This window comes from Episyrphus balteatus, chromosome 4 (assembly GCF_945859705.1).
Source record: "Episyrphus balteatus chromosome 4, idEpiBalt1.1, whole genome shotgun sequence".
NCBI classification, from domain to species: domain Eukaryota; kingdom Metazoa; phylum Arthropoda; class Insecta; order Diptera; family Syrphidae; genus Episyrphus; species Episyrphus balteatus.
This window is the reverse complement of record NC_079137.1, coordinates 82,416,186-82,440,687: the sequence shown is the minus strand read 5'-3', so window position 1 is coordinate 82,440,687 and position 24,502 is coordinate 82,416,186. Positions and strand designations below refer to the sequence as shown.

The 24,502-nt window shown below is 30.9% G+C and overlaps 1 protein-coding gene across 1 annotated transcript; it reads left to right on the top strand.

Annotated features, from left to right (window-relative positions):
• Nucleotides 1–12,102: 12,102 nt before the first annotated feature.
• Nucleotides 12,103–20,570, top strand: LOC129919763 (cysteine sulfinic acid decarboxylase). The gene is made up of 6 exons (XM_056000792.1): nucleotides 12,103–12,523; nucleotides 18,714–18,901; nucleotides 19,081–19,206; nucleotides 19,300–19,648; nucleotides 19,711–20,199; nucleotides 20,279–20,570. Exons 1-6 carry the CDS (start codon nucleotides 12,371–12,373, stop codon nucleotides 20,459–20,461), a joined length of 1,488 nt encoding a protein of 495 aa, XP_055856767.1. The 5' UTR covers nucleotides 12,103–12,370; the 3' UTR covers nucleotides 20,462–20,570.
• The last annotated feature ends 3,932 nt before the right edge of the window (nucleotides 20,571–24,502 follow it).

The following is a 24,502-nucleotide window of genomic DNA, read 5'->3' as shown; positions in this document are numbered from 1 at the left end:
TGAGCTTGGCTTTAAATGAAAGTAGGTGTCGTTGACTTTGACGGTGTTCATATTGGACTCAGTCCTCCAACGCTCTGTGTTTTAATTATTAACTATCAAAAAATTGGCCGACTTGTTGCAATCGTATGAACTCGTCTAAACATAAAATTTTTCTAATAATTTTCAATTAATTAGGCAATTGTAGACTAATTGGTCACTGGCCAACAGCATTTACTAATTTTTTATTGGCAGACAATTCTAATTCATAAATTGAGAAAAATTGAAGTATTCATTTTATAAACGTTAACGAATTCAGAAAAAGATAAGGAGTTGCTTAAGTCACCGTCCGTCAAAATAGAGAACAAAAAGGTATACAAAAAGATGGTCGAAAAGGATCCGTATAAACAGACAATTTTTAATTAAAAGTCAAAAAATCGTCGGCAATTCGCTGGCTGAGAATAATAGGGTTGTATGTCTGCAGGGGTTTCCATAAAACATACAACCTTATAATTCCCTAATAATTTGTCTAATTGAATAAAATCATTCAACTGCATAAACGGCCAATTTTCACATAGAAAAAAAAGCAATTTGCAGCTCATTGGTTGATATTGGAACACTTTTGATAGTTCGGCCAATATTGGAAGATTTTTCAATCGTTTACACATAGCATTAGCATTTCTTAGTTTTGAAAAAAAAAAATGTAAGAAATTCTGTAGCGAAAGTTACAATTCTTCTTCGAATCAAGGAATTCTCATACAATTCTGTTAAAGATAAAAGTACTCAATTAAATATTATGACTATTCTTTTATTCACGTTCTTTAGATCCAAGGAATTAAGGCTTAATTCTAGAGATCCATAAAGGAAAGTTATCCTCCTATAACTGATAGCAAACAAAAAAGTGGTCCCGTAAAATAAATAAATATAACAATAAATAAATAAAATAATTCCTAAACTAAATTTAAAAATTAATATTAGCTTAAAAAAATATTTTTGAAATAATCATTTCACGATTGGTGTTAAATTAGGAGATAAAACTTAAACAATTTGCTTGTATTCGAATTTTATATTTAAAAGTTTTTATTAGTCAAATTAAAACTACAATAAAAACTAAGAATTATTTTTTTTAGTAAAGTCGGTCAATAAACTGGTGAAATATTGTACTTTTTTTTAAAGAAAAACCGAATAATAAATTCATTACGAGAAAATTTTGTTAATGTTTGACTTCGTTTATTTCGAAAACAGAGTTTCACAAACTTATAACTTCCATGAAGACCAATACCATGAGAATTATTGTCAACGCTTTGACTAATACCGATTTATTCAGAAAATCAAATAACAGATAAATACTTGGAAATCTTATGTTAAAAACATCACAACATTCAAATACAAAAATCGGTTGAAAACAGTTTAATACACAAAACGATACAAATTACAACTTCCGAACGTGAGGGCCTGATTTCATTTAGGATCATGATTATTTAACAAAATCTAATAGATTGATACAAAAGTCAACCAATTTTTTAATTGTTTCTTACCTAAATTAACAATGATTCACTTCCTTTTTCATTAACTCACTCAAAACATAAAATTTTAAAATGTTTTTTTTTTTTTCAAAATATTTTCACGAATTTTCAAAAATATTGTTTATCCGCCAAATTATTTTGTATCTCAAGGTGGATTATTTTTGTATTTCACCACAAATCAAGATCACGAACGCACCTAAAACGTCACAACCTTCATCGGTGTGCTCCGAAATTGCACTAAGTTCAAACTAAAATCGGCGGCAACTGCGCACAGAATGTACTATAAATGAAAAACTGAATGTATCCACGAAAACTGTGTTGCGTACTGAAGAAGCTATAATGCACACTTCTTCATCTCATCTCATCATTATCATCCCCTAAATGTTGGGGATGCCGCCTGGTACCATCAAGAATCAAAGTGAATTCCTTGTGCCACACGACGACGACGCACGATGTGTATAAGCGCGTATTGGGGAAGAAAGAAAGTGTCAAATTCTAAAAATAATTTTTAACAAATTCGAACGAAAGACTCGCACGATCACACGCTGCTGGTGATGATGATGATGCTCGAGTGCAATGCCACTCAGCCTATCTTCTGATGGGTGCAAGTCTATCTGGGATTGGGATACTAATAGGGACTATGGGTGTACGTTACCTATCCTCAATAGTACGACTATATCTATGAGAGATAAATGCATTGTGATATCTTGGCTGTCATTAGGAAGTCGAAGTCGTATTTGAAAATCTCGTTACAATTTCAAGCTGACGAAGACGACGACTGGCGATAGGATATTGGGGTGACATTAAAAAGATTACACCACATGTTGGTTTTGAAGAAGGTACAAACGTTTGGTACATTGACCTTTTATGTTGGAAAGGTATTAGAAGAGGTTGTTGTACCCTGATGTTTTCAAATTTTGATAATTTAAACAAAAAAAACAAAAAATTATTAACTTTATTTTTTAAAAGAAACAAAACAAACAATATTTTTTTTTTTTAATTTTTAAATATAGGATTTTAAATCCTTATTGTGTTAATTTCACATCACGCCTTTGTTGTCATTATTGCATTGTCTGTGAATGCAAGGCGACAGTTCGTTGACTCAAAAACGGAACTTATTAATCTTCTTTAAATGAATTCCGTGTGGTATGTAGGTGAAGTATTTTTATAATGTGGGGTTTTCCTTTCTTCAGTTTAGAGCTATTTTGGGAGTCAATAATTATTTGTTTGTTTTTTTTTCGTTCTTTTCGAAATTGGGTGATTTTTTCTAGCTAAAATGTGTTTATTTTATTGATTTTAAAATTTTTAAAATACGCATCATTTTACAAGCCCAGTTTTAAATTTTGAAATAAAAAAGTTTTTCGTGGGCTTAAACTCACAATTAGATTGGTTGCAAATATTTTTATCTTTTAGGTACAATTCTTTGCAAGTTTTCGATCAAAATAAAAATTCGGGAATATTAAATAACAAAGAAATTATTTATTTTTAATCTTGAAAACCACTCTTTTGCGCAATATATTGACGAATTGTAAAAACAAACCTTGATCAAAGACTCTTGAGTCTTGACAACGAGAGTCACTATATTTCAATGAGCGTTTTTGAAATAAAATAAAAAAAACTCTATTATCTGGGTTTAAAGATCATTTCTATCTATTCCATGGTTTTGAATTGTTCAAAAGTATCGATTTACAAGAAGGGCTATTCAAAGTTTTGTCGGGGTGTTGTCTTCAAAATGTCTTATAAATTTATGAACTCCGGCAGCACGCATTTTGAAGCATCATGTTGAAGTTCCACCTGAGCCTGTTAGCAGTGAGGTCTCTAGATATTACTGACAACCAATATTACTTATTTTTCAGAAAAGAAGAATTAATGAGGTGAAAATATTTCAGCAGATAGCATAAGAGTTGCTGAAGATCGAGGACATCAATTAGTCGTCTTTGAGAGAAATTAGAGAGGTTATTATTGTGAGATCAGATAAAAGATGTTGAAGTGGAGATGAGGTTTCAAAAAGCGATTGATAATTCAATCAATCGATCTTTTGAAAAAGAAGTTAAGTAATCGTGAATTGGTCTCACAGATTATTCGGTGGAATCTTATCTGACAAGACTTAAATTATGGTTTAAGTAAAACCAAGATAATCCAAATTTTCTTCATCCAGAGAATTTTTTCACCAGCAGGACTCCTTGCTCTATTTTTTGATTCTTGAACCATCATAACAGTGTTCATAGTCGTTTCGTGATATGTTCGTAAAAACCTCCAACCAAAAATTGACTTTGGGTGTCCAGCACCAAAAGGCGGCTACAATCCATTGTTGATTTGGGCCTCAACCAATAAGCTTCTCCAGCGAGCTGTGTCCTTAGCTATCTGCTTCCAGTTTCACATGCTTAGTTAATTGAGTGCCCTTTTCACTTGCGTGCGTCACTTTTCCTCTACTGCTCTGTCTCTGTCTTTCTGGGTTAAAGTCGAAAACCTTCCACTTCGGAGCAAACAAAAGCTTACATTTGAGTTATTTTTTGAGGAGAGATATTTTTTAAGGATATAATGGAAGTTTAGCCAAAAAACGTCCTTTTTCACCTACTAACATCCAATGTGGGCAATGACAATACTTACACTTTTTCAACTTCGACTTCGCGTCTCTTAATTTTTTAATAATCTCTTGCATTACTTGCTCAGTACCATGCATAGCTTGTCCAAGGCTTTCTTGAGGACGGAGGCCTACCTACACCTCTTGCATCCAGAGAACCTCTAGTAAGAGTTTCTGAGTAGGTACCTACAAAATGCTGTTTTGGACAACCACAAGGGCTTTTCTCAGTGCCAGTACGCAGCGGTACTCATAAGCAAAGTCAGCTTAGATAGTTTATTGGAATCTATGGAAATCCCACTTTATACTTTAACTAACTTTTGAATCTATTTTTCGCACACAACTAAAGAATCATAATCCTTATTTAAGTCATTCTCTCTAAATTAGATTAACGCACCGTTTAAACAGGGTGGCTTGATGGCATTCTATTCGCATAGCAAGTTCACAGGCAGGCTTAACATTTACCATGGCTTGCAATGTCCATTTTTAATTTTGGAGCACTTTAAATATTCTTTAAATAAAATTTGTATTTCCGCTCTATTAATATCCGTTTCCGGTTCACAATTAAAATTGTGCACACACTGAGGAGCATCTGTATTGCTCCTACCAACATACACTTTATTTTCGTACCCCTTTGCATATGCAAAACTTAATATTTTTTTAACGATGCACAGTATTTTCTAACTGCCCGAAATGGTTTTTGTCTGAACTACTACAATGCCTTTGAAAGATTATGACAGCATTTTTTTCGGGCTGTATTTTTTGTCTTTCTTTTGTGAATAAAAGATTCATTTGGAAGCAGTCAGCCGGTTATGTTTAGTTTTTTCTTTTTCATTTTGAATTTATAGTATTTTTTTTTTTGTTTGATTTTATTGTCTTTAATATTCTTAGTCTGAAGTAATTTCTGAATATCATGGTTTGCCATTCTCTTATCAATTCAAAATTTTATTCGATTTTTGCGACATTTAACCCACATAGATAAATTTATTGTTAATTAAAAAAATTCACTAAGTCGAGATTGAAATTGATATGAAAGTTCGTTATGGGTTAGACACTTTTTCAATTCTATGTTAAACATTTAATTTTTATTATGGTACAAAGTAAATTTACAATATTAAAGAAAAAAGATTATAAATTTGCACAAACTTGCGTAACATTTTTGCAATTCTTTTCTCAAATAACACAAAAGGTCGTACTGATTGGTTGCTTTGTTTGTTTGTTTGTTTTTTTTTTTTTTTGTATATTTTTGAAGATTTTTTTGTTCTTCTCAGTAGATAGATCATCGAACTTTGTTCAAGTCTTTTTTTTATAGCCTAAGTGGTAAAGTTTCATTTTTATTTTTAATAGTTCCTAATATAAGTTTACTTGAATAGAAGTTTTCCGAATGACAGTAAAATGTAAGTTTAAGCAATTAACTATTCAAAATTGGAGAAAGTCAACGCGTTTGTCACCCGAGTAAAAATAGAATTCCACTGCACCACCGCTTCACAACTTTCGCACGGGTTTTTGACAGCCGCACCATGATCAAAAATTGCTAAGCCGCCGCTCCGCACCACAGCCGCACCATTTTAAAAATGTCAAAACCACCGCACCACGTCCGCACCATGATCAAAAATTCTATTCTCGTACTTAAACAAATATTTAAGTCGTTTTCAAAGTTATTTTGACATAAGCAACAATCCTTCAGTTCGTACAAACGTAACTTGGTGGTCGAGTGGTTTTAATTGAAAGTGGTCTACACAGGCGGGTTCGAATCTCCTTTTCGTTGGATTGTTTTGATTTTTTTATTTTTCAATCCAAAATTATGTATCATGGTGAAGCGAATTTTTCATTTAAATGAAATGGTGCGGATGTGGTGCGACGGTGGTGCTGCGGTGGTGCAGCGGTTCCGCCAAACGGCGGTGGTGTGCCTGTGTTGCGGTGGCGGTCAAGAATTTTTTTATTTTTTCTTTAAAAATTCAATTTCTATTTTAACTCGGGCATTTACGTTGGCCGTCTTAGTCACTTCAACAGTTTTATCATTTCCAACCGTGCATCTTGGGCTATTGAAGGCTGATATAATAGTGATCATTGTGTGGTTTTGTATACTAACATTAACATCTCATACGAGTTCTTCTTCTGACGAGCTGTAGAAGTTGAGCGCATCTACCTACCTGTTTTTGGCTACCAAACTAAAAAAAATCAAAGTAAAAAAAAATCGTCGTTCGTTATCTTTTTTTAGCCCCTTCGGATCGGATTCTAGGTAAATTTTTTTGCTGGGGAGAAAAAGTTATCGGATTTGGCTTTTAGAATTTGGTTCATTATTTTTTTTTTTTTGGGTTTTTGTTTATTACCTTGCTGATTTATTCTTTTTTTCCCTATATAATGTTACTCCATTTTATGATATTATTTCGCAAGGTCAAGGCGGTCGTAAATAATTACGGGTCAAGGTTGTATATTATATTGGGGATCCGCTTTATAATAGAATGGCTGATGTTTTTTGTTTTCTACTTTTTGAAGTGTGACGTGATCTTTTTGATTGTTTTTATTATTTTTTTGGTTTTCTTGGTCGCGTGTTGGCCCTATCAAAAAAAGGAGTTTCTACGTTTACCAAGAAATGAAGTGGCGTGATGATGGAAACTGGTTAGATTTTGCCAGTGGAAAGGAAATACACATTTTGTATGTTTTTTTTTGCATTTTGTATTATGGACAATTTTTTTACTAAATGATGGTTCATTGTTTGTTTTTAATTTTGGAAATGACGAACGATAATAAAATGAGCTTGAAACTGATCTTTTTTCTCTATTTGATGTTAGTTGATTGATTGATTTTTATAAGTGCAATTATATAACAGGGAATTTAATGCTTCAACTTCTTTTTAAAAAAGACCAAAATACTGGGTATCAGAGATACCTCAATTTGTCAAAGCCAGGATTTTTGTAATAAAATCAAGTAAGCTAGAATAAGTTAGAAGTAACAAGCTAGAATCCGTGGGCGTTTGGGAAGTATGAAGTATATAAATAATACAAAAAAAGATATGAAAATTACTTAATTTTAATAAAAGCTATAGTGTTTAGTTTCAGAACTCAGTTAAATTTTAACTCGTAGGACCAATTTATTGAGCCTCCATTAAATTTTGAAATTTGTCGTTTTAGTTAAAAGCTTTGTTAATCTATTGACGTTTTTAAGTTTCCATCATTAAAAATTCATTTAATTCACTCTGCTTTAGTTAAAGTCTTTACTTTTAATGGAAACTTTAAATTTAAAACTCCATTAAAAATATCCCAGGGATTTTTTATTTTTGAAAAATTAAACTGTCAAAAGCTACGATTTTGTCAAATAAAATATATTTAAAGGAATAGGATTTGAAGGATAAACAATATAAAAACACAAAAAAGCTAAAACACCAGGCAAAAACCCACAGACGGTGTTACGATATACCAGTGGAAACCAAAGGCTAAAAATATTGCAATTTTTGAGATGATTAGGATTACGCAGCATCTCAATCCTGATTAGTTTCACTAGTCGTGTAGATATTCTCTGTGCTCTTCTGCGCTCTGCGAAGTGAATAAGAAATACATTAATTTCTTTGAATTGTGTGTCTACTAAAAATCTCAAATAAAGTGTTCTCCATTTAACCCTCATACCTATAGATTCAAAAATTTCTGGCAATTCTATAAATATATTCTTGTCTGGCGAGAGAGAAATGCCAGTAGTGACCAAAACCTGAAGCAATTCATCCCTATAACGTACATGGCGTTTGAACTAAAACAACACAAAAACGAGTTGTTCTGTAAGCCAAAATTACCAATTACCAAACGTTGGTATTATGATATTGATTGAACACATTTTCACCATCCCATTTTTCCATATTCATGCATGTTTTATTCATTTTTAATTGTTAACTGACACTGAAACTTTGTTTAATAAAATAATAAATGAAATGACATTTGAAGCTAACGGAGAGTGAATAAATAGAAATCCTTTTTAAAACCTCCATTTGCTCTAAAAATCCCTATTAAAAGGTCGAATTTGGTGTTTTAACTAAAACGACTTTTAAATTTAATGCTCAATTAGTTAATGATGCCAAACTTCAAAAAAATCCTTAAAAGAGACTGAATTAAACGAATTTGGTTTTTAATTTTAGAATTCCCTTTTTAATGGCGATTTAAGTTTAATGGAGAGTCAATAAATTGGGCCTTAATATTTTTAGATTATGATTTTTTTTATTTTAGGTATATCTTTTATAAAATGTTTGTCACGATTTTTTGGGGGGAATTCTTACCAAGATGTTGTTTTCTGTGTTAATTTTTAAATTTCAGAAGAAAATGGGCTATAAGAAGTTTGCACCCCCAAATGCGATTTTTTTTTTCAAACCTGCCAGGTTCGATTGCACAAGGTTTGCCCAGGATAGCCCAAATTTTTTTTCGCTAGCCCACCCTTAGTCCTAAAATTATAACAGAGTTACTTTTTTTTCATTTCAAAAATCACAAAAAATAGTTTTTCTTTATTCTGTGTAAAAATTGTTCGTTTGTCATTGCCAGGATAGTCCAACTTTTATTTTCGCTGTTCTACCTTTAGTTTAAAAATTATAGAAGCATTATTTTTATTCATCTCACAACCAAAAAAAAAAGAAAAAAAATAGTACACCACAGTGACCTTTTTTAATTTATAATTTAAAAAAAGTAAATGCACTGGTGTGGGCATTGCGCCCACTTGATTAAATGTAGTCCATATAACATTCATGTCATCAATCTTAAGTTGATGTGGTTTTTAAGGTGAAATAAAATCACCTTAAAAAATACAAAATATAAATATTTTGTCAAGTGCAAAAATCATTTTTTTTTTTTTGGTTTGCCAAAAATTGTTCAAAAATTATGACAAACTAATTTTTTCAAATTACCAACCTCTTAAAAGCATTTGATGTCGAAGAATCACCACTCAAAATCTTCTTATCTCTTCCCGGGATACCCTGTATATTATTCAATCAAATAATAATTCTAAGTTTAATAAATAACATTTGAAGTGCAACGCCCACACTAGTCGATTTAGTTTTCTAAATTATAAAGGTCACTGTGGTGTATGAGTACTTTTTTTTTTTTTAGTAGAATACAAAATAATGCTTCTATAATTTTTAAACTAATGGAAGGGTAGCGAAAATAATAGTGGGGCTATCCTGGGCTAACCTTGGGCAATCGAACCAGGCAGGTTAGCATTTGGGTTATGTTATGTTATGGTTATGGAAAATGTTATGTATAATAAAATTATTGTGTAAACAACAATTTATTGTTAGTTCCAATAAGCTAAAGAGAAGGCTCTATATGGTAATTGTTTGACCAGGACTTGTTTACTATCAGGATAAAAGATATTGGAGAGAAAAGTAAGATAATAATGGACCTAGTAGATCAAACTAATAGTAGTCAAACGAATTCAAAACTGTCAACAGCCCTAAGTTTAGCATTACAATGAGGATCAACTTATTATTTTGGCTACTGACGTTTTAATTTACGGCGCACTGTGGGCTAGAACGCTTTTATAGCTGGAATTAATTATAGAAATTCTCGAAATAATCTAAAGTTGCAGTAAAAGCCATTAAGATGATGTCGAATGTTATAATAATGATAATTTTATGGTATAACAGACACTAAAGATAAGACCAACAACAAAAATAAACGAAATATTATGTTAAATAAGGTTTTCCAATTTACAACAGATATTATTGGTATAAAAAACAAAAAAAAGAGTTTTTTGAAGTTTGAACGCATCAAACTCGAAAATGGTGTCATTGAACGCTTACAAAAGTTGTTTTTACTAAATAGGGAAGGTAAAATGTTATCGCAAATAAAAAAACCGTTATTTGAAAACATTCAACACGTTTTTTTTCATCGTAAGTGGTTTTTTTGAACATTTTTCTCACTATACTTTCAGAGTTACAGCGAAAAAAGTTTGCTCTTGTAGGACATAGTTTTATAAAAAATATAATACCATATAGGCTAGCTACTTTTTAAAATTATTTCTAGAGTGTGCCTACGCGTGCCTTTTTTTTAAAGCTTAGGAACATTCGTTTTATATGAAATCGGTGCTAGTAACATACTTTACCTTAAAATTTATAAACAAAAGTTCAATATAATTACAATTTAATAGCAAGTACTATATTAGGATATATCAGTAATTGATAAACTAACAAAATTTTCACAATCGATCCGTTAAAACAAACTCATTAAACGAATATCAGGATATAGGAAAAAATGGACTTTTTTGTTTTTTTTTCGAAAACTTGCTTTTCGGTTGTGTTTTTATGTATCCAATGAATGTTTTGACCTCAATTTTGAATGAACAATCATAGCTAGTCCATTTATCTATCGAATAAGACTAAAATGAGCAATATTTGAAGAAGTTGACTTTTTAATTAATTCATGCTAAAATAGCGTTCTAGCCCACAGTGCGGCGGAGGCATTTCCGTTTAATCTTTTTTCGAATTATTGAGGAAGTCCAATGCAGTCGATTTCAGAGCTCTTCGTTCTGCTACTTCAGCAAATATAATTATAGTTCTTCAAAGTTTTTTCTATTCTACCCATTCCCAAATGAAGTAGACTCTGTTTGAGCTTTCTTCTGAATTAAAAAAGAAAACCCTTACTGATAAAAATCTGAATCCAGAGTAGCCAAAGAGTCCTCAAGTTCGAACGGTGAATTGTATCAGATTTTTTAAGTATGTCCAACTAAATTTGACATGCACCGAAATATAAAAAAGAAGCAAGAGTGAGATGATAGTAAAGACTTTGATTGGCTTATATGTATACTATCATTTTTTAAATATAATCTAGTATAACTTCAAGTTTTAATATACCTACTACTTTATATAAAAGTCTTTACAAAAGTCTAGAATGTTATGATGGTAAACCCTTCTTAATTTTATCCTTTTTGAATAACAGTTTTGTCTATCTTGTATTTTAACTTAGTCCTATTATTTAACCAAACTCGTGTTTAGTATAAGTCTGTTTTTTCATTGTATTTAGAAAACCTCAAATACACATTTATTGTATAAAAAAACCTGTCCTAACCCAAACAACTGCACAGAGAAAAAATATAAAAACTAATGTATGAAATCTAATCTAATCAGAAATGTAACAAATAAGATTATTGTGAAATGACGTCCGGATATTACGAGTATAATCAGAATACATGCAAATAGCTCTAAAATGAGCAACAGAAAAAAATAAAAAACTTAATATTATATACCTACACAGTTCTGGGCACTGATTGCAAATTTTATTTAATAAATATTTGAGTTAATTTGGCGCCAAGATCGATTCATTGATTAAAATTTTTTTCAGAAATTCAATTAAAATGATCAATTTTACCCACACAAAAAAATTAACTAAATTAGTGAATGGAATTTAAATTGCTTGCTAACAGAACTTTGCATAATTTCAACACATTTAAGCTTGAATTTTGCTCGGGTCATGGAAAAGTCACTCCGCGTTACATGCACACGCTTTTATCTCTTTTAAAACGGCTATTACTCGTAGATTGCTATACATTTTTCTACTGCCACACCTGTTCTAAGTACTCTACTGTCTATCATAACATTGTCTAACACCATATTTACAATCCTGCAAGTCATATTGCATATTCAAAACCTCAGGAAACCTAAGATCTCAACGGTTCCATTCAATGGGGCATTGATTCTCTCTATCTTACCTCAAATAGTATAACAACCAAATGTAGTCACCTCACCACCTCAATGTAAAAAAACCTAATCTACCAGAACGTGCTTAGCATACTCACAACACCAAACTCAAGCCCCGGCCCAGGCACAACCAACCAACCAAACTGTAATTATAGATCAAAGCGTTACAGGCACCCCTATTTGTAATATGATCAAGCAAACAATTGACCGATTGATTATATATTCTAGTCCGATTCCTTTACCTCTCCATCACTTATCTCTTCGACACATTTTAATCAGTCAAGAAATAAAAAAAAAAAACTCAAAATGAACAATCCATTTGTTACAAATAAGGCTATCAGTCACCATCACATTTCAGTAGTAGCTGCCACAGAGGCATTGACAGTATAAGCGCGTATAGATCTATGGAAATCAAGTTGGGGCTTCAGACGGCTTGCCTCGATGGGATCAGTACGAGTTTGCAACTGAAAGTGTCTAAACCGATTTGGAATTAGAATCTTATTCTCTTATTTCCATAAATACGAGATAAGGAGTAACAAACTGTTAAGTGTATTGAAGATCGTATTTTGTGTGATCAATTTAGTTTTTAAATATCTGTAAATACGAAAAGAAGGTGCCATGAATCAGTCGGTTGAGGAAATTCGCCAACGCTTGCCAGCTGATTGGGAGGCCTTACGGAAGGTCTACGATTTACTAAAGAAGTCGGACGTTTTTTGTGTTTCTGATAACGATGTGAAAATTGTGGAGTTCGTCCAGCCAGCTGAACTCAAGGTGGGTCTTTGAAATTGGGGCAGTTTTTTTTTTTTGAGACCTTCAAACCTTGATTAATTTGTTTGAGATAAAAAAAAAAAATGCTTTGAAAACTGGGACAGTTTGCAATTTATTAGACTTAATTGGTGTTTGCACTCGCCTTAATTGATTTTATACTTGTTTGTGTGTCACCATTTCAATAACCATTTTGAGTGATGAAACGAAATTTAAATTATTAAAATGCTGCTGCCCATTTCATTCAAAAAACCTATACTATTTCAACCCTGATAACTATTAGCTGTATTCTAAGCTATCTGCTGTCATTTATGGTGTATTTTTGTTGGAATGGCAATTAGATTGTTTTGTTTGTGTGTTATTTATGTGTAAGGTCTAGACATATTAGTTTGACATTTGACAGTTAAATTTGTTTCGGAGTGCAATTATTTGTCTAAGGAACCACACACACTTTATAATGAGATAAGAATTATACACAATTTGCCCTTGTTGTGTTGGTGTTATTTAATACAAAATTAAAAAAAAAAACTTTTTGAAAGATAATAATTTGTTTTGATAAGTTTTTTCACTTGTTTGGAAATTGCAAAAAAAAGTACCGGCATGTAGTGTTAAGTGTTTGATTTTTTAAGCACAGAGTAAACGCTTATTATAAGCCCTCTTGTGGGAAAAACAAATAGTTTCTTTCAAAGTAGTAGAATAATTTAGAAATCGAGTAGGTACTTAGGGCGGAATTTATAGTCGTCACTCAAGTTGAGAAATATCTTAAGCATTCGCTCAAGCAAATCCTTATTCATAATCATCACTGGATTCGAAATATTTCTCAAGTGAACGTCTGAGGCGGATATTTTACTTGAGGAAACGCTTAAATTTTTTTCAGTCAGTTGACATTAAAACGCAAGTGTCATTGCGAGCTTAAGTTTTTTGTTTTTAACAATTAAAATTAGTACTAATTTTATAATATAATGAATGAATCGCGAATATTTGTTTGAGTTGTAGGAGTGGGACGACGAATTCGACGAGTATGTTGGACGGATACGATATGAACGAGTAAAAAAATGTTGTATTGATGACAGTTAAATCAAATCAATCAAATTTTTGAGTTTGAGAAAAATTTTTCTTCAAGACAAGATTTTCTTTACTCAAGTGACACTCCTATTTTCAATTCCTGGAGTTGAGAAAAATCTTAACTCGAGTAACGACTTAATCTTTATAAGGACTAACAAGGTAGAGAGGACTCTTTATTCAAAGCGATAAATAAGTGACTTTGTTAAAAAATTAAACGTCTATCGTTTCCATTGGTACTCTTCAGAAAAAGAAATTAAATTTTCATGTATTTGATGAAAAGCTTATAAAAGAATTTAAAAAAAAGTGCGTATTGTGTATTTAAAGGTTATGCAAATTAAAATTGCAGGTTCATTATCGTACAAGACAAGAGGTAACTCAAAATAAAATTTATTGCTGAATCAGCGAAAAACTGTTTGTTTACAAACTGTTTCAAATTATAAAAATAATTTTTTTATCAAGTGTATATATACAAATAATGCAATGAGCAATAAAGCAATTAATTAAAATATTAGTTATATAAATAAAATGTTATTGTGTATAATGTGATAACAGCAAATACAAATTTTGAGTTACTAGAGTCTTATAATACTAGTGCGATATATTTAACACAATTAGTGAAATGGTGCATTTCAGTTTTTTGAAATACTTACGTTTAAACATATTAAGGGAGAAAGGTTTTATATATTGTGTTTCTCTGTAATTTTCGATTAAGATGTTACCGAATTAAGTAAAGAATAACAGTTAAGCTGGGTATTATTACAATGAAAAAAAGCAATATCGGATTAAAAGATTTTTTAACGAATTGTATAGGTCCAATGTGCGCCACCTATCTAGCACAGAAAAAAGAACGTATTACCCTATAGTGATTGATTGACAAGAATTATTTGTGTACTTAATTGTAATATCTTAAGGTTTGCGGTGAGGAAATTCGAGTCGATTATTTTTGGTGAAAAAGTAATAATAATAAATCGGAAAACGTTATGTCGTCTTCTGTGTCGCACCTTCCCCTACCTCTTTTCTAAACGAGTTTAATATCTATTTAACAATATTGAACTTCAGAAATATTTTTTTACCCTAGATGGCAGTAGGTACTATCTATGATGATAGTCACCTGTGTAAAACTTGATCTAATTTCGTTTAATGCAAAGTGGGCTTTTAATTTTATTTGAAAAATCAAATAACTGCTGTGTAAACTTTGTGAATACTAATGGGGTGGGGGTCTATTTCACAGATCATACATCAAAAGTTTTGTGTTTTTGGTCGCATTTAATAGATAAATGTATTTGAGAGAATTTAAAAACAAATTTCAGGAGCAAATTTGGTATCAAATTAAAGGTTTCGTTCAGGTCGTTATGTGTGTGAAACATTTTCATAAGAGATAAAAAAAATATTTCACATTTTTTATTTGATACCAAGTTCGTTTCTGTGCACTCTTAGCCGAAATTTATTAGTAGAATGCACATTGCTTTTGCGAGTATTGAATTAATTTTATTGCGAAAAATTTGTTTGAAAGGAAAGGTTCTCTCATTATACATATATGTATTAAGCACTGAATTTTGATTTTATGAAAATAAGTTTTTTTTACCAAAAAATGTCTGTCGTATGAAATGTATGATAAAATTGATTTGTATCAAACATGTCTGTGAACCGTGAAAATTACTGCATATATACTAATCAAATACAATAGCTATGTTTTATATGTAGACAGAAGGAAAAAGAAGAATATATTAAAGAAGAAAAACAATAACATTTCTTTTCTATTCTGATCCAAGAAAAATGTCATATTAAAACAATTCGATTTTCCCTACAGTTTTAAAATCTGCATGTTGCTTAGTGTTTTGCCAAGGAAAAAAAAAAGTCACGGTCATGCCGTTGATCGAACACAAGTCTTAAACTCACTAGTCGCTCACTTTATCACCTGAACCAACTCACTATATGAATTTTGGTAAAAAATGTTGTTCTTGTCCAAAATTAAAAATCATTTACCTCTGGAGTAGTGTGGTCCACGATATAAGGCAAAAAAATAAACCATATAATTCATTAGTTCCCCACCCATTATTTTGCTACAGACATCAATACCAACATATGCTGAAAGTTTTAGCCTTCAAAACTAAAAGGAAAAGGGCGCTCATCAGCTTTGGAATATTAGCCTTTGTTACCCTTACCTTACCCTTAATATCTGATTATATCGTATCAGGACTTGGCTTGAGGTTGCAATTTGGATTAAACATGATAAGCACGCATGTTCCCCACAACCAAGTAAATGATTTTCATGTTTCTTTGGTTTTGAGTCACTAGCTCGTATTTCATTGATTAATTCTGTTTTGATAACTTTAAGCAAAAAATACTAACTTACAGACGAATTTAAATGAACAAAAATTATTATCTCTGAAAATATCACTTAATTATTGGTTTTTTATGAAAAACTTTACCACATCATAACTTAATTCACTTGATAAATCAAAACAAGAGTTAATTACTAGGCATGAGGACCCAGCTATACCAGCATCTGAGCAAAAACTTTGAGCCTGTTGAGCGCCCACGTGTGTAATACAAAACACATATGCAACCAATTTTTGAGTGGGGAACAACGGAAATGTAAAAACCAAAAAATTGGACCACCCTACTCTGGAGGGTTTAATAATTATACGATTACTAATGAATTAACGATCAACATTTCTGATGTTGTAATCTTTGAAATCATAAAATATATATTTTGCTGACAATTTATTATACCTACGAATAATGTTTTTTTAGGAATATTTTTCACAGAATCAAAATTGGTCTTCATGTATAGAAGCCCGAAGAATTTTCGAAAAATCATAGATACGAATGGAAAGAACAATGAACTTGTACTTCAAATGAAAAAAAAAAAAAAAAGAAATCAGAAGATTCACTTAACACAAAATATATTGTTTTTGTTTTTTGTTGTTGTTTTTACGGTGTTTAGTTGTTGTTCACTTATCGGTGTCTATGTAGTCTTTTGATTGACCAGATCAGAGGATTTTTTCATATTTCAACTGGTGATAGTAATTTTTTGTCTATAAAGCTTATCACATTAGGTTATAGTTACTCATAAAACCTTACGCATTTTGCAAAAACAACAAAAAATTCTTCCATTATATTCCAAGTCAAGGACATACATAACATATTGTTATTATTGCTTTACAAAAACTTATCAGTATCAGCCTGATTATGAAATTCGAAATGAATCACGTCATCAGTTTTGACCCCCTCTGGTTCATTCAATTATCTGTTTCCAAGCAAACAATCAATATATTTGACTTCCATGTACTAACTTTACTATAAGTTATACAAAAAAAAAAAACAGAATAAGAATCTTTTGAATATTATGAGTGGTAAAATTGGCGCAATATTTTAAAACTGTCATTAAAAAATACTTTTGAAGAATCTGGTGAGTTAGTAACTAAAAATAAAATAACTTAACTTCTTCAATACCTCACCCAATATCTGCGAAAGAAATAAAATAAATAGTTCAATATTTTGCGATATTTCATTATGATAGTTATTTTTGAGGCAAAACAAAAATTGTTTACAAAATACAGTTTTTTTTACGTTTTCTAATTTAAAACTATTATTGTAATTAATTACTATCGTCATTAGATTGTTTTTTTTATTTTATTCGAACTGATTTAATATTTAACATAAATTCGTTATACAAGAAAAACTAATTTATAACTATCAATTTAACAAGACAACATTAAATAAAAGAATCTGAATGATGAAAGAAACAATTAAACAACTTTTACAAACATAAAAATAAAAATATTTTAGCATGTGAGATAATGGGCATTCATTATAAACTATTAAGGTTTTCCTTCAAGACGTAAAGAAAAATGCAACCAATTATTGTTGTTTATGGCTTTGAATATGAACTGAACATAATGACTAGATCCATTTTAGCTTGGGACTAACGGCATTTTGATTTTTTTTTGTAATTTTTGAAGTGAAAACTTCTTTAGTATCGTAGTGATTTGAAACACTATGAAACGAAAAAGCGACAGGAAAAATCAATTGATTATAAGTCTTTTGTGAAATTTATATTGTAGATAGGTAATTAAATAGACTATAATTTTGCAAAATTTCAGTTATTTTCATATTCAAAATCCTTGAGATAACGGTGAAAACACGTTATATCTTCTAATTTTAATACGCATACTGATAATATTACCTTACATTAAATGTATCAAACATAACGGTATTTGATCTCAAGTTACTCAATCTAAAATTGAAAAACTTGAAAAAAAAACTTCAAAAAACCCTGTTGAGATCTATTACCGATGACCAGCCACCAGTGTAGGAAGTACCGTAATCTTAGTTTGAAATTTCCAAAGCCAACCATAGGCTTTAAAAAATTCTTACTTTTTTTGTAGACATGGTAGAAATATGATTGAAGCATCATATGGAAGGTGAAATAATAAGCTTTCATATGATATAAAATTTATTAAAGGTTGTCATATAAAACAATGGACTTTAAGGTGATGGAAGAAAAAAAAAGATTGATTTTCTTGCTTTTTTGGATGAAAATTGATTGGCTTCAAAAAATTCTAGCTCTTTTTATAGATGTCGGACAGGCATGATTAAAGAGAATATTTAGAGCTTAAATAATAACGTTTCATATATGATATAAAATTAATTATAGGTTGTCATATAAAATGGAGTTGAAGGAAAAAAAATTTTTTCTATTTTTTTTTTTAGAAAAATGATTTTTTAAGGTTTCACTTCTACCACGTGTGAATTACATACATGTTTTTTTTTTAATTAAGAAAGTCAATTGTATTGAGTAATTTCTGAATACCAAAGTTCTCGTGGGTTATACTATTGAATAAGATAGTGCATAGATTTTTCCCATTAAGTTCCACCCCGTAGCAATTAAAATTAAACCTTTTGCAAATTAGCTCACCAATTCAAATTCATGCTTTAAGAAATGTAATTCACCCTTTTGCAAACCAAATTCACCTTTGGAAAATCATGAATGAATGAAATACATTGAAAGAAACATAAATTAATTAATAACATGTAAATATACTACAAAAAAAAAAACTTTCTATTTAATTATAACTTTGTAATCTTAAAAAATACATTCATTTATTCTTCCTCTTCCATATAGAAACTCATAGATCTTACAATTTCCGATGACAAGTCTTTGAATGAAGCCGAAATTCTATCCCTATGCCGTAAGGTAATTCAATATTCCGTCAAGACATCACATAGCCGATTCCATAATCAATTATTCGGTCAAATGGACCCCTACGGTCTATTTGGTTCCTGGATAACCGAGGCACTCAACACAAGTGCGTAAGTTTCCGGCATTTACAATTAATATAGATAACTTATTATGACGATATAGTTAAAAAAAATAAATAACAAAACGAAACGAAAGAAAGAAAAAAATAAAACATAAAATGAATCTGAAAAATGTCAACGTTATAGATACTTTTGCGTTAATTTATTCGTTTGCATTTACCAATCGACAGGTATACATTCGAAGTGGGTCCAGTTTTTTCACTCATCGAAACGGAAGTCATAAAGAAAATGTGCGACATTTGTGGATATGCTAATGGCGATGGTATATTTGCTCCCGGAGGATCAGTTTCAAATATGTGAGTTGTATTCTAAAGTTACTTATTGTCAATGTTGTCGCATTGCTTTCATGTTTGAGAAAAGAATTCGATCAAACTTCTTTAATTTTCAAGGTATGCTCTGGTTTTGGCCCGATATAAGGTTTGTCCTGACATAAAGGCGAAAGGAATTTTTGGTATGAAGCCTTTGGTGCTGTTCACCTCGGAAGAATCTCACTACAGTTTTAAAAAAGCCGCCCACTGGCTTGGTTTTGGCACAGATAATTGTGTAACTGTCAAAACCAACTCACAAGGCCAAATGATGGCCAAGGACCTAGAGGCAAAAATCTTACAGGCCCAAGAGCAAGACAAGACACCATTTTTTGTGAATTCAACAGCTGGAACGACAGTGTTGGGTGCATTCGATGACTTGAATGAGATTGCTGACGTTTGTCAACGTTATGGACTTTGGTTGCATGTCGATGTATGTTTACTCATTAAAAAAGCAACTTCGAACTTGTATATTTTATCTTATTTTTGCTTAAGGGATGCCATGGAGGATCTGTTCTTATTTCTAAGGAGAATCGCCATCTGATGAATGGCTTGGAGCGAAGTAATTCACTGGCTTGGAATCCGCACAAGGCTCTCGGTGCCCCTCTTCAATGTTCAATGTTTCTGACACAAGAAACGGAACTAATGTCAAAATGCAATAGCACCGAAGTGAAGTATCTTTTTCAGCAGGACAAGTTCTACGATGTCTCTTATGACACTGGCAACAAAAGTGTCCAATGTGGACGAAAGATCGACTGTTTCAAATTCTGGTTAATGCTCAAGGCTAGAAGTGTAAATGGATTGGGATCGCTGGTTGATCATGCCGTGAAAATGGCTAAATTGTTTGTTTCAAAGATGCTTCAGAGAGAGGGATATCGTTTGGTGCAAGATTCATTTTTATACACAAATGTTTGTTTTTGGTATATTCCGAAGGCAATGCGAGGTCAGGAGGAGACCAGTGAGTGGGAAGCCAAGTTGTATGAGGTAATAAAATTATAATTGCCATTATCAGATGTGAAGTTTTTATGATTTTTTTTTTTTGGTTTGAAATGATTTATGATAGGTTGCACCAAAAATCAAGGAGAAGATGATCCGAAGTGGAAGTCTTATGATTGGTTATTCACCGTTGTCTTATAGAGGAGTGGGTAATTTTATTCGAATGATCTTCACATGTTATCCGGTGATTGACGAGGATGAGCTGGATGCTATTCTTGATGAAATAGAATATTTGGCAGAACAGGATTAACAAAACACAAAATGCTTTTCGTTTTAGATAAGTTAATAAAATTATTGTATGATTTAATAATGATTTGCGCTTACGGTAGTTGGATATTAAAAATAAGTTTTTGATTAAATTTTAATGGACTTTTGAAATTGGAACAAAATGATGCCGATTAAGGATGCAAAGGCTATGTGAAGTTGGCACCCCCAAATGCTAATTTTTTTTCAAACCTGCCTCTTATAAGCAATCACACCATTTTATATTTTTTCTTACTTTTGAAAAATGTTTGGAAAGATTATACTAAGCATGTAGCATTTCTAGGTACTCCTATGGCAAACCAAAAAAATATTTGTATTTTGTGGTTTTTAATATGAAATAAAACAAATTAACACGGTTTTTAACAGAATGTTATATAAACTATATTCAATCAAGTAAGCATTCTTAGTCAAATAAATAACATTTGAGGGGCAGTGCCCACACCAGTGGATTTACTTTTTCTAAATTATAAATTTAAAAAAAAGGTCACTGTGGTGTATGCGCACTTTTTTTTGTGAGGTGAATAAAAAATAATGCTTCTATAATTTTTAAACTAAATGTAACCTGGGCTAACAAACCACGGTTCTTAGAGGAAAAAAAGTCACAAAAAGTCGCTGTAGCATGTCTTTTGCACTTTTGCAAAAGTAAAGTCTTTATGAACATATTGGCGTAAGATTATACACGATTTAATGCGAAACTTAACTGATATACACTAGTCCCAAAAAATTAATGGAACAAAATAAATCGTGTCTCACTAAAAAATGATGACAAAACAAAAAGCAGTGACAACTACATTCTTATAGTTTTAGGATTTTAAAAATAAATATTTTATTTCTATTGGTTTTTATTTTTCTCTTAAAAAAGTGGGAAAATTGTGTCTGATTAAATTATTTTAAGAAAGACCTTTAATTTGGTTTAAGATTCTTTTTGTTTCAAACTTCTACTTTTTTTTTTTAGACTGCAATATCAGTCATCAAACCAAAAACAATACTTTTAACTTTGACTATCAATGTCTCAACAACGGATCACTTCACAGAAAATAATTCATAATTTAGAAACTAAATTCAATTCATTTTTAATTTTTTTTAGAAAATGGGCTGCTTTTTTATATCTATGCGCGATAGGATTAAACTGAGGCTTAATTATTGAAGCTTAAGATACCTGAAATCAATTTGCAAAGTTACAGATTTATTCATCAAACAGTTTTTCTGTTGTGAGGGTTTGAACTTTTGAGATGAAATAAAACACCATATTTCTGCCGATCTAAATGACTGACTTTCAATTACTTTTTTTATAAGCAAAATCAAATTCTTTTGAGTTTATTTGAACATTTTTAAAAAATATCGTTTGAATTTTAGATAAACCAAAGAAAAATCAATCTCTTTTGATCAGTAGTGATCCTTACTCTTTGATCAATCTAATCTGAGATATTGAGAGGCTATTACGTTTCTTGAATGTAATGCTTTTTGTGTGTAACATAAGAGCCACCATTATAATAAATTTTAAGTTTTTACAATAATCTGAGTAAGTCAAGTAAATTATATTCATTGTTATCTTTGATATCTATTAGAAAGAGCCAATGCAGAGCAGAGGACATTTTCGGAGGTTCTTGTATTTGTCTAACTCAACACTAAGGCCAGGAACACAACGATTTTTAAGTCTCAAATTAGATGACAACGATTTCAATGACTGTAGACACAATTTTCAAATTTTTAATCGCGGGAAGCATGTGTGTTCACAGGCATTGAAATCCTTGTGCTCCATTCTTGCGACTAAATAATCGCGCGATCAAAATCACATGTGTGTTCCTAGCCTGACATGTGAGTTTTGAAATTCTGACTACTTTATTATAGAAGTCAAAAATGGATTGGGTTAATTTATGTCACCAAGAATAAGAGTGCAGTGTTTAAGTTGCTAGAAAACTTGGCTGCGCAATACCATTTCAAACACAAAATTTATTTTATTCCATTTATTTGTGAGACTTAGTCTAGTAATTTTTCATTTCATTTTAATACCTTTGTTTTTTTTTAGAGTTCCATTTTACTACAAATTGTACCCTATTGGACTTTCTCATCATAAAATCTTCTTTAAAAGGCCATGACAATAAAACAAAACGCTTTCTTAAGTTTTCAAATTCATGTCTTTGATTTAATTAAACTGCAACATAATGACAGAATGCAGTCGACTCTTCTTCTATAATGAAACTGAAACCATCAACATTTATCTAAATAAATTGAGGTTGTTAAAACATTTGTTCTGTTTTATTTTATTTAATGTTTTTTTTTTTTTTTTTTATTAACGTCTTCATATCTATACTCAAACCTACCTACATACATAAGCTAAGAGCTCTGCTTTTATAGTTTATGGTTAATATACATATATTCAAATTGTAAAAAAAAAAACAAAGAAACACCCACATTATGTATATAAAATTGCCCGTATTCTATGGATTTGTTTTTGTTGAATTTTGTTTTTTCTTTTGCTTTTATAAAAACGACATTGACTTTCCTTAAGATTCTCGAATTGAATCCGAAGCAGACAGTCAAGAGACCGATCATTAACTCCAGGTTTTTTTTTTTTTGAGTCGGATTTTATTTGTGAAACCATATAAAAAACCGTCTAAGCGCGGTTAATTTTTTGTTCAAGCATCTTTTTGATGATGGATTGCATTCAGGCACAAACGACCGTAACGCGTGCTCAAGAAATCAGACAAAAAACACACCAAAATAAAAACACAAAATACACATTCAGCTGAGTGAGGATGAAGATTATGGAAGTGACACGCTTTATTTAAACCAAAAGATTAGATATTCAAAGTTATGATAAATAAAAAAGCTATCTAATGCCTTCTTCGTCTTATATCAAAGATATTGTCTTCACTATAACAAACGATGACGGCTAATAGTTACAAAAAGATACAAAATTCATAAAAAAAAAAGCCAAGCTTCTTCTTCTCTCTTTCTGTCGTTGAGAGCGCTGTAGTCGTTTTTAGTATCGAAAAGAGGAGTAAACGATGAATATATAAAATCTTACGTTGCATGAATTTTTGATTTACAATATCACAAATACATAACATCAAGATGATAAGTGTAGGTGTACACACATATAAATGTATATGAATAGTAAACAAATGTGCAATTGTGTGTGTATTGGAGTTAAGTGTTTACAATGTCGTTTACGCTGAGCCTGTATTCAAATATAAACAATAATAGCCGCTTAGTTGAAAAAAAAAAAACAAAAAACAAATGCAATATGGACTTCGAATTCGAAAAGAGCTCACGTTCTGAGTAAAGTTCGTTGGTTCCATCTTGCGAATAACGTTCTTACTTTAAAGGTTAACTATGGGAGTTTTGAAAAGAAATAAGAGTGGTTCCTGTTGAATTTCAACGAATTAGATATTTTCGTCAAAAATTCGCTGACAATAATTCCTTACAATCTTTAATATAAATTAAAGCTGAGGCTGCTATTGCGACAGCTCTCAATCACTCTACTCTTCCACTGAACAGAGAACAGTTGCGATTGCTCTTCAATATCGCTGTTTACTACTCAGACTCCAGCATTACGAAAGTTCAAACCAATCCAATTTGCTTTTTTTGTTTGTTTCTTAAACAATGATGAAAATGACGAGCTCAAGTCAACAGGAAGAGTATTAAAAATGTTTTATGCTCTTTAAAATTTCACTGCTTTTATAAGTATATTTTCTCTCTGTTCTTTGTAACTTCACTGCTCTTTTTCAAAAAATGTTCTCCATTCTTTAATATTTCAATGCAGTTTTGTAAGCAATGTGTTCTTTATATCTAATAATTTGATTAACAATGAAAAAAGTAAAGATTTAGAGAAAAATTCAATATGTTGATTCAATATGATTTCTTATTAAAAATATCGAAAATGGACACTTTTTGTATTACATATTTTCAATCTTATTTCAAGTCATAAAGAAATTTAAAGCGTAACTTGCGGCGTTAACTGTTATTTAAAGAGTGTAGAATAGCAGTTATCAATAGCTGCTCTTTTTATATATTACTCGCT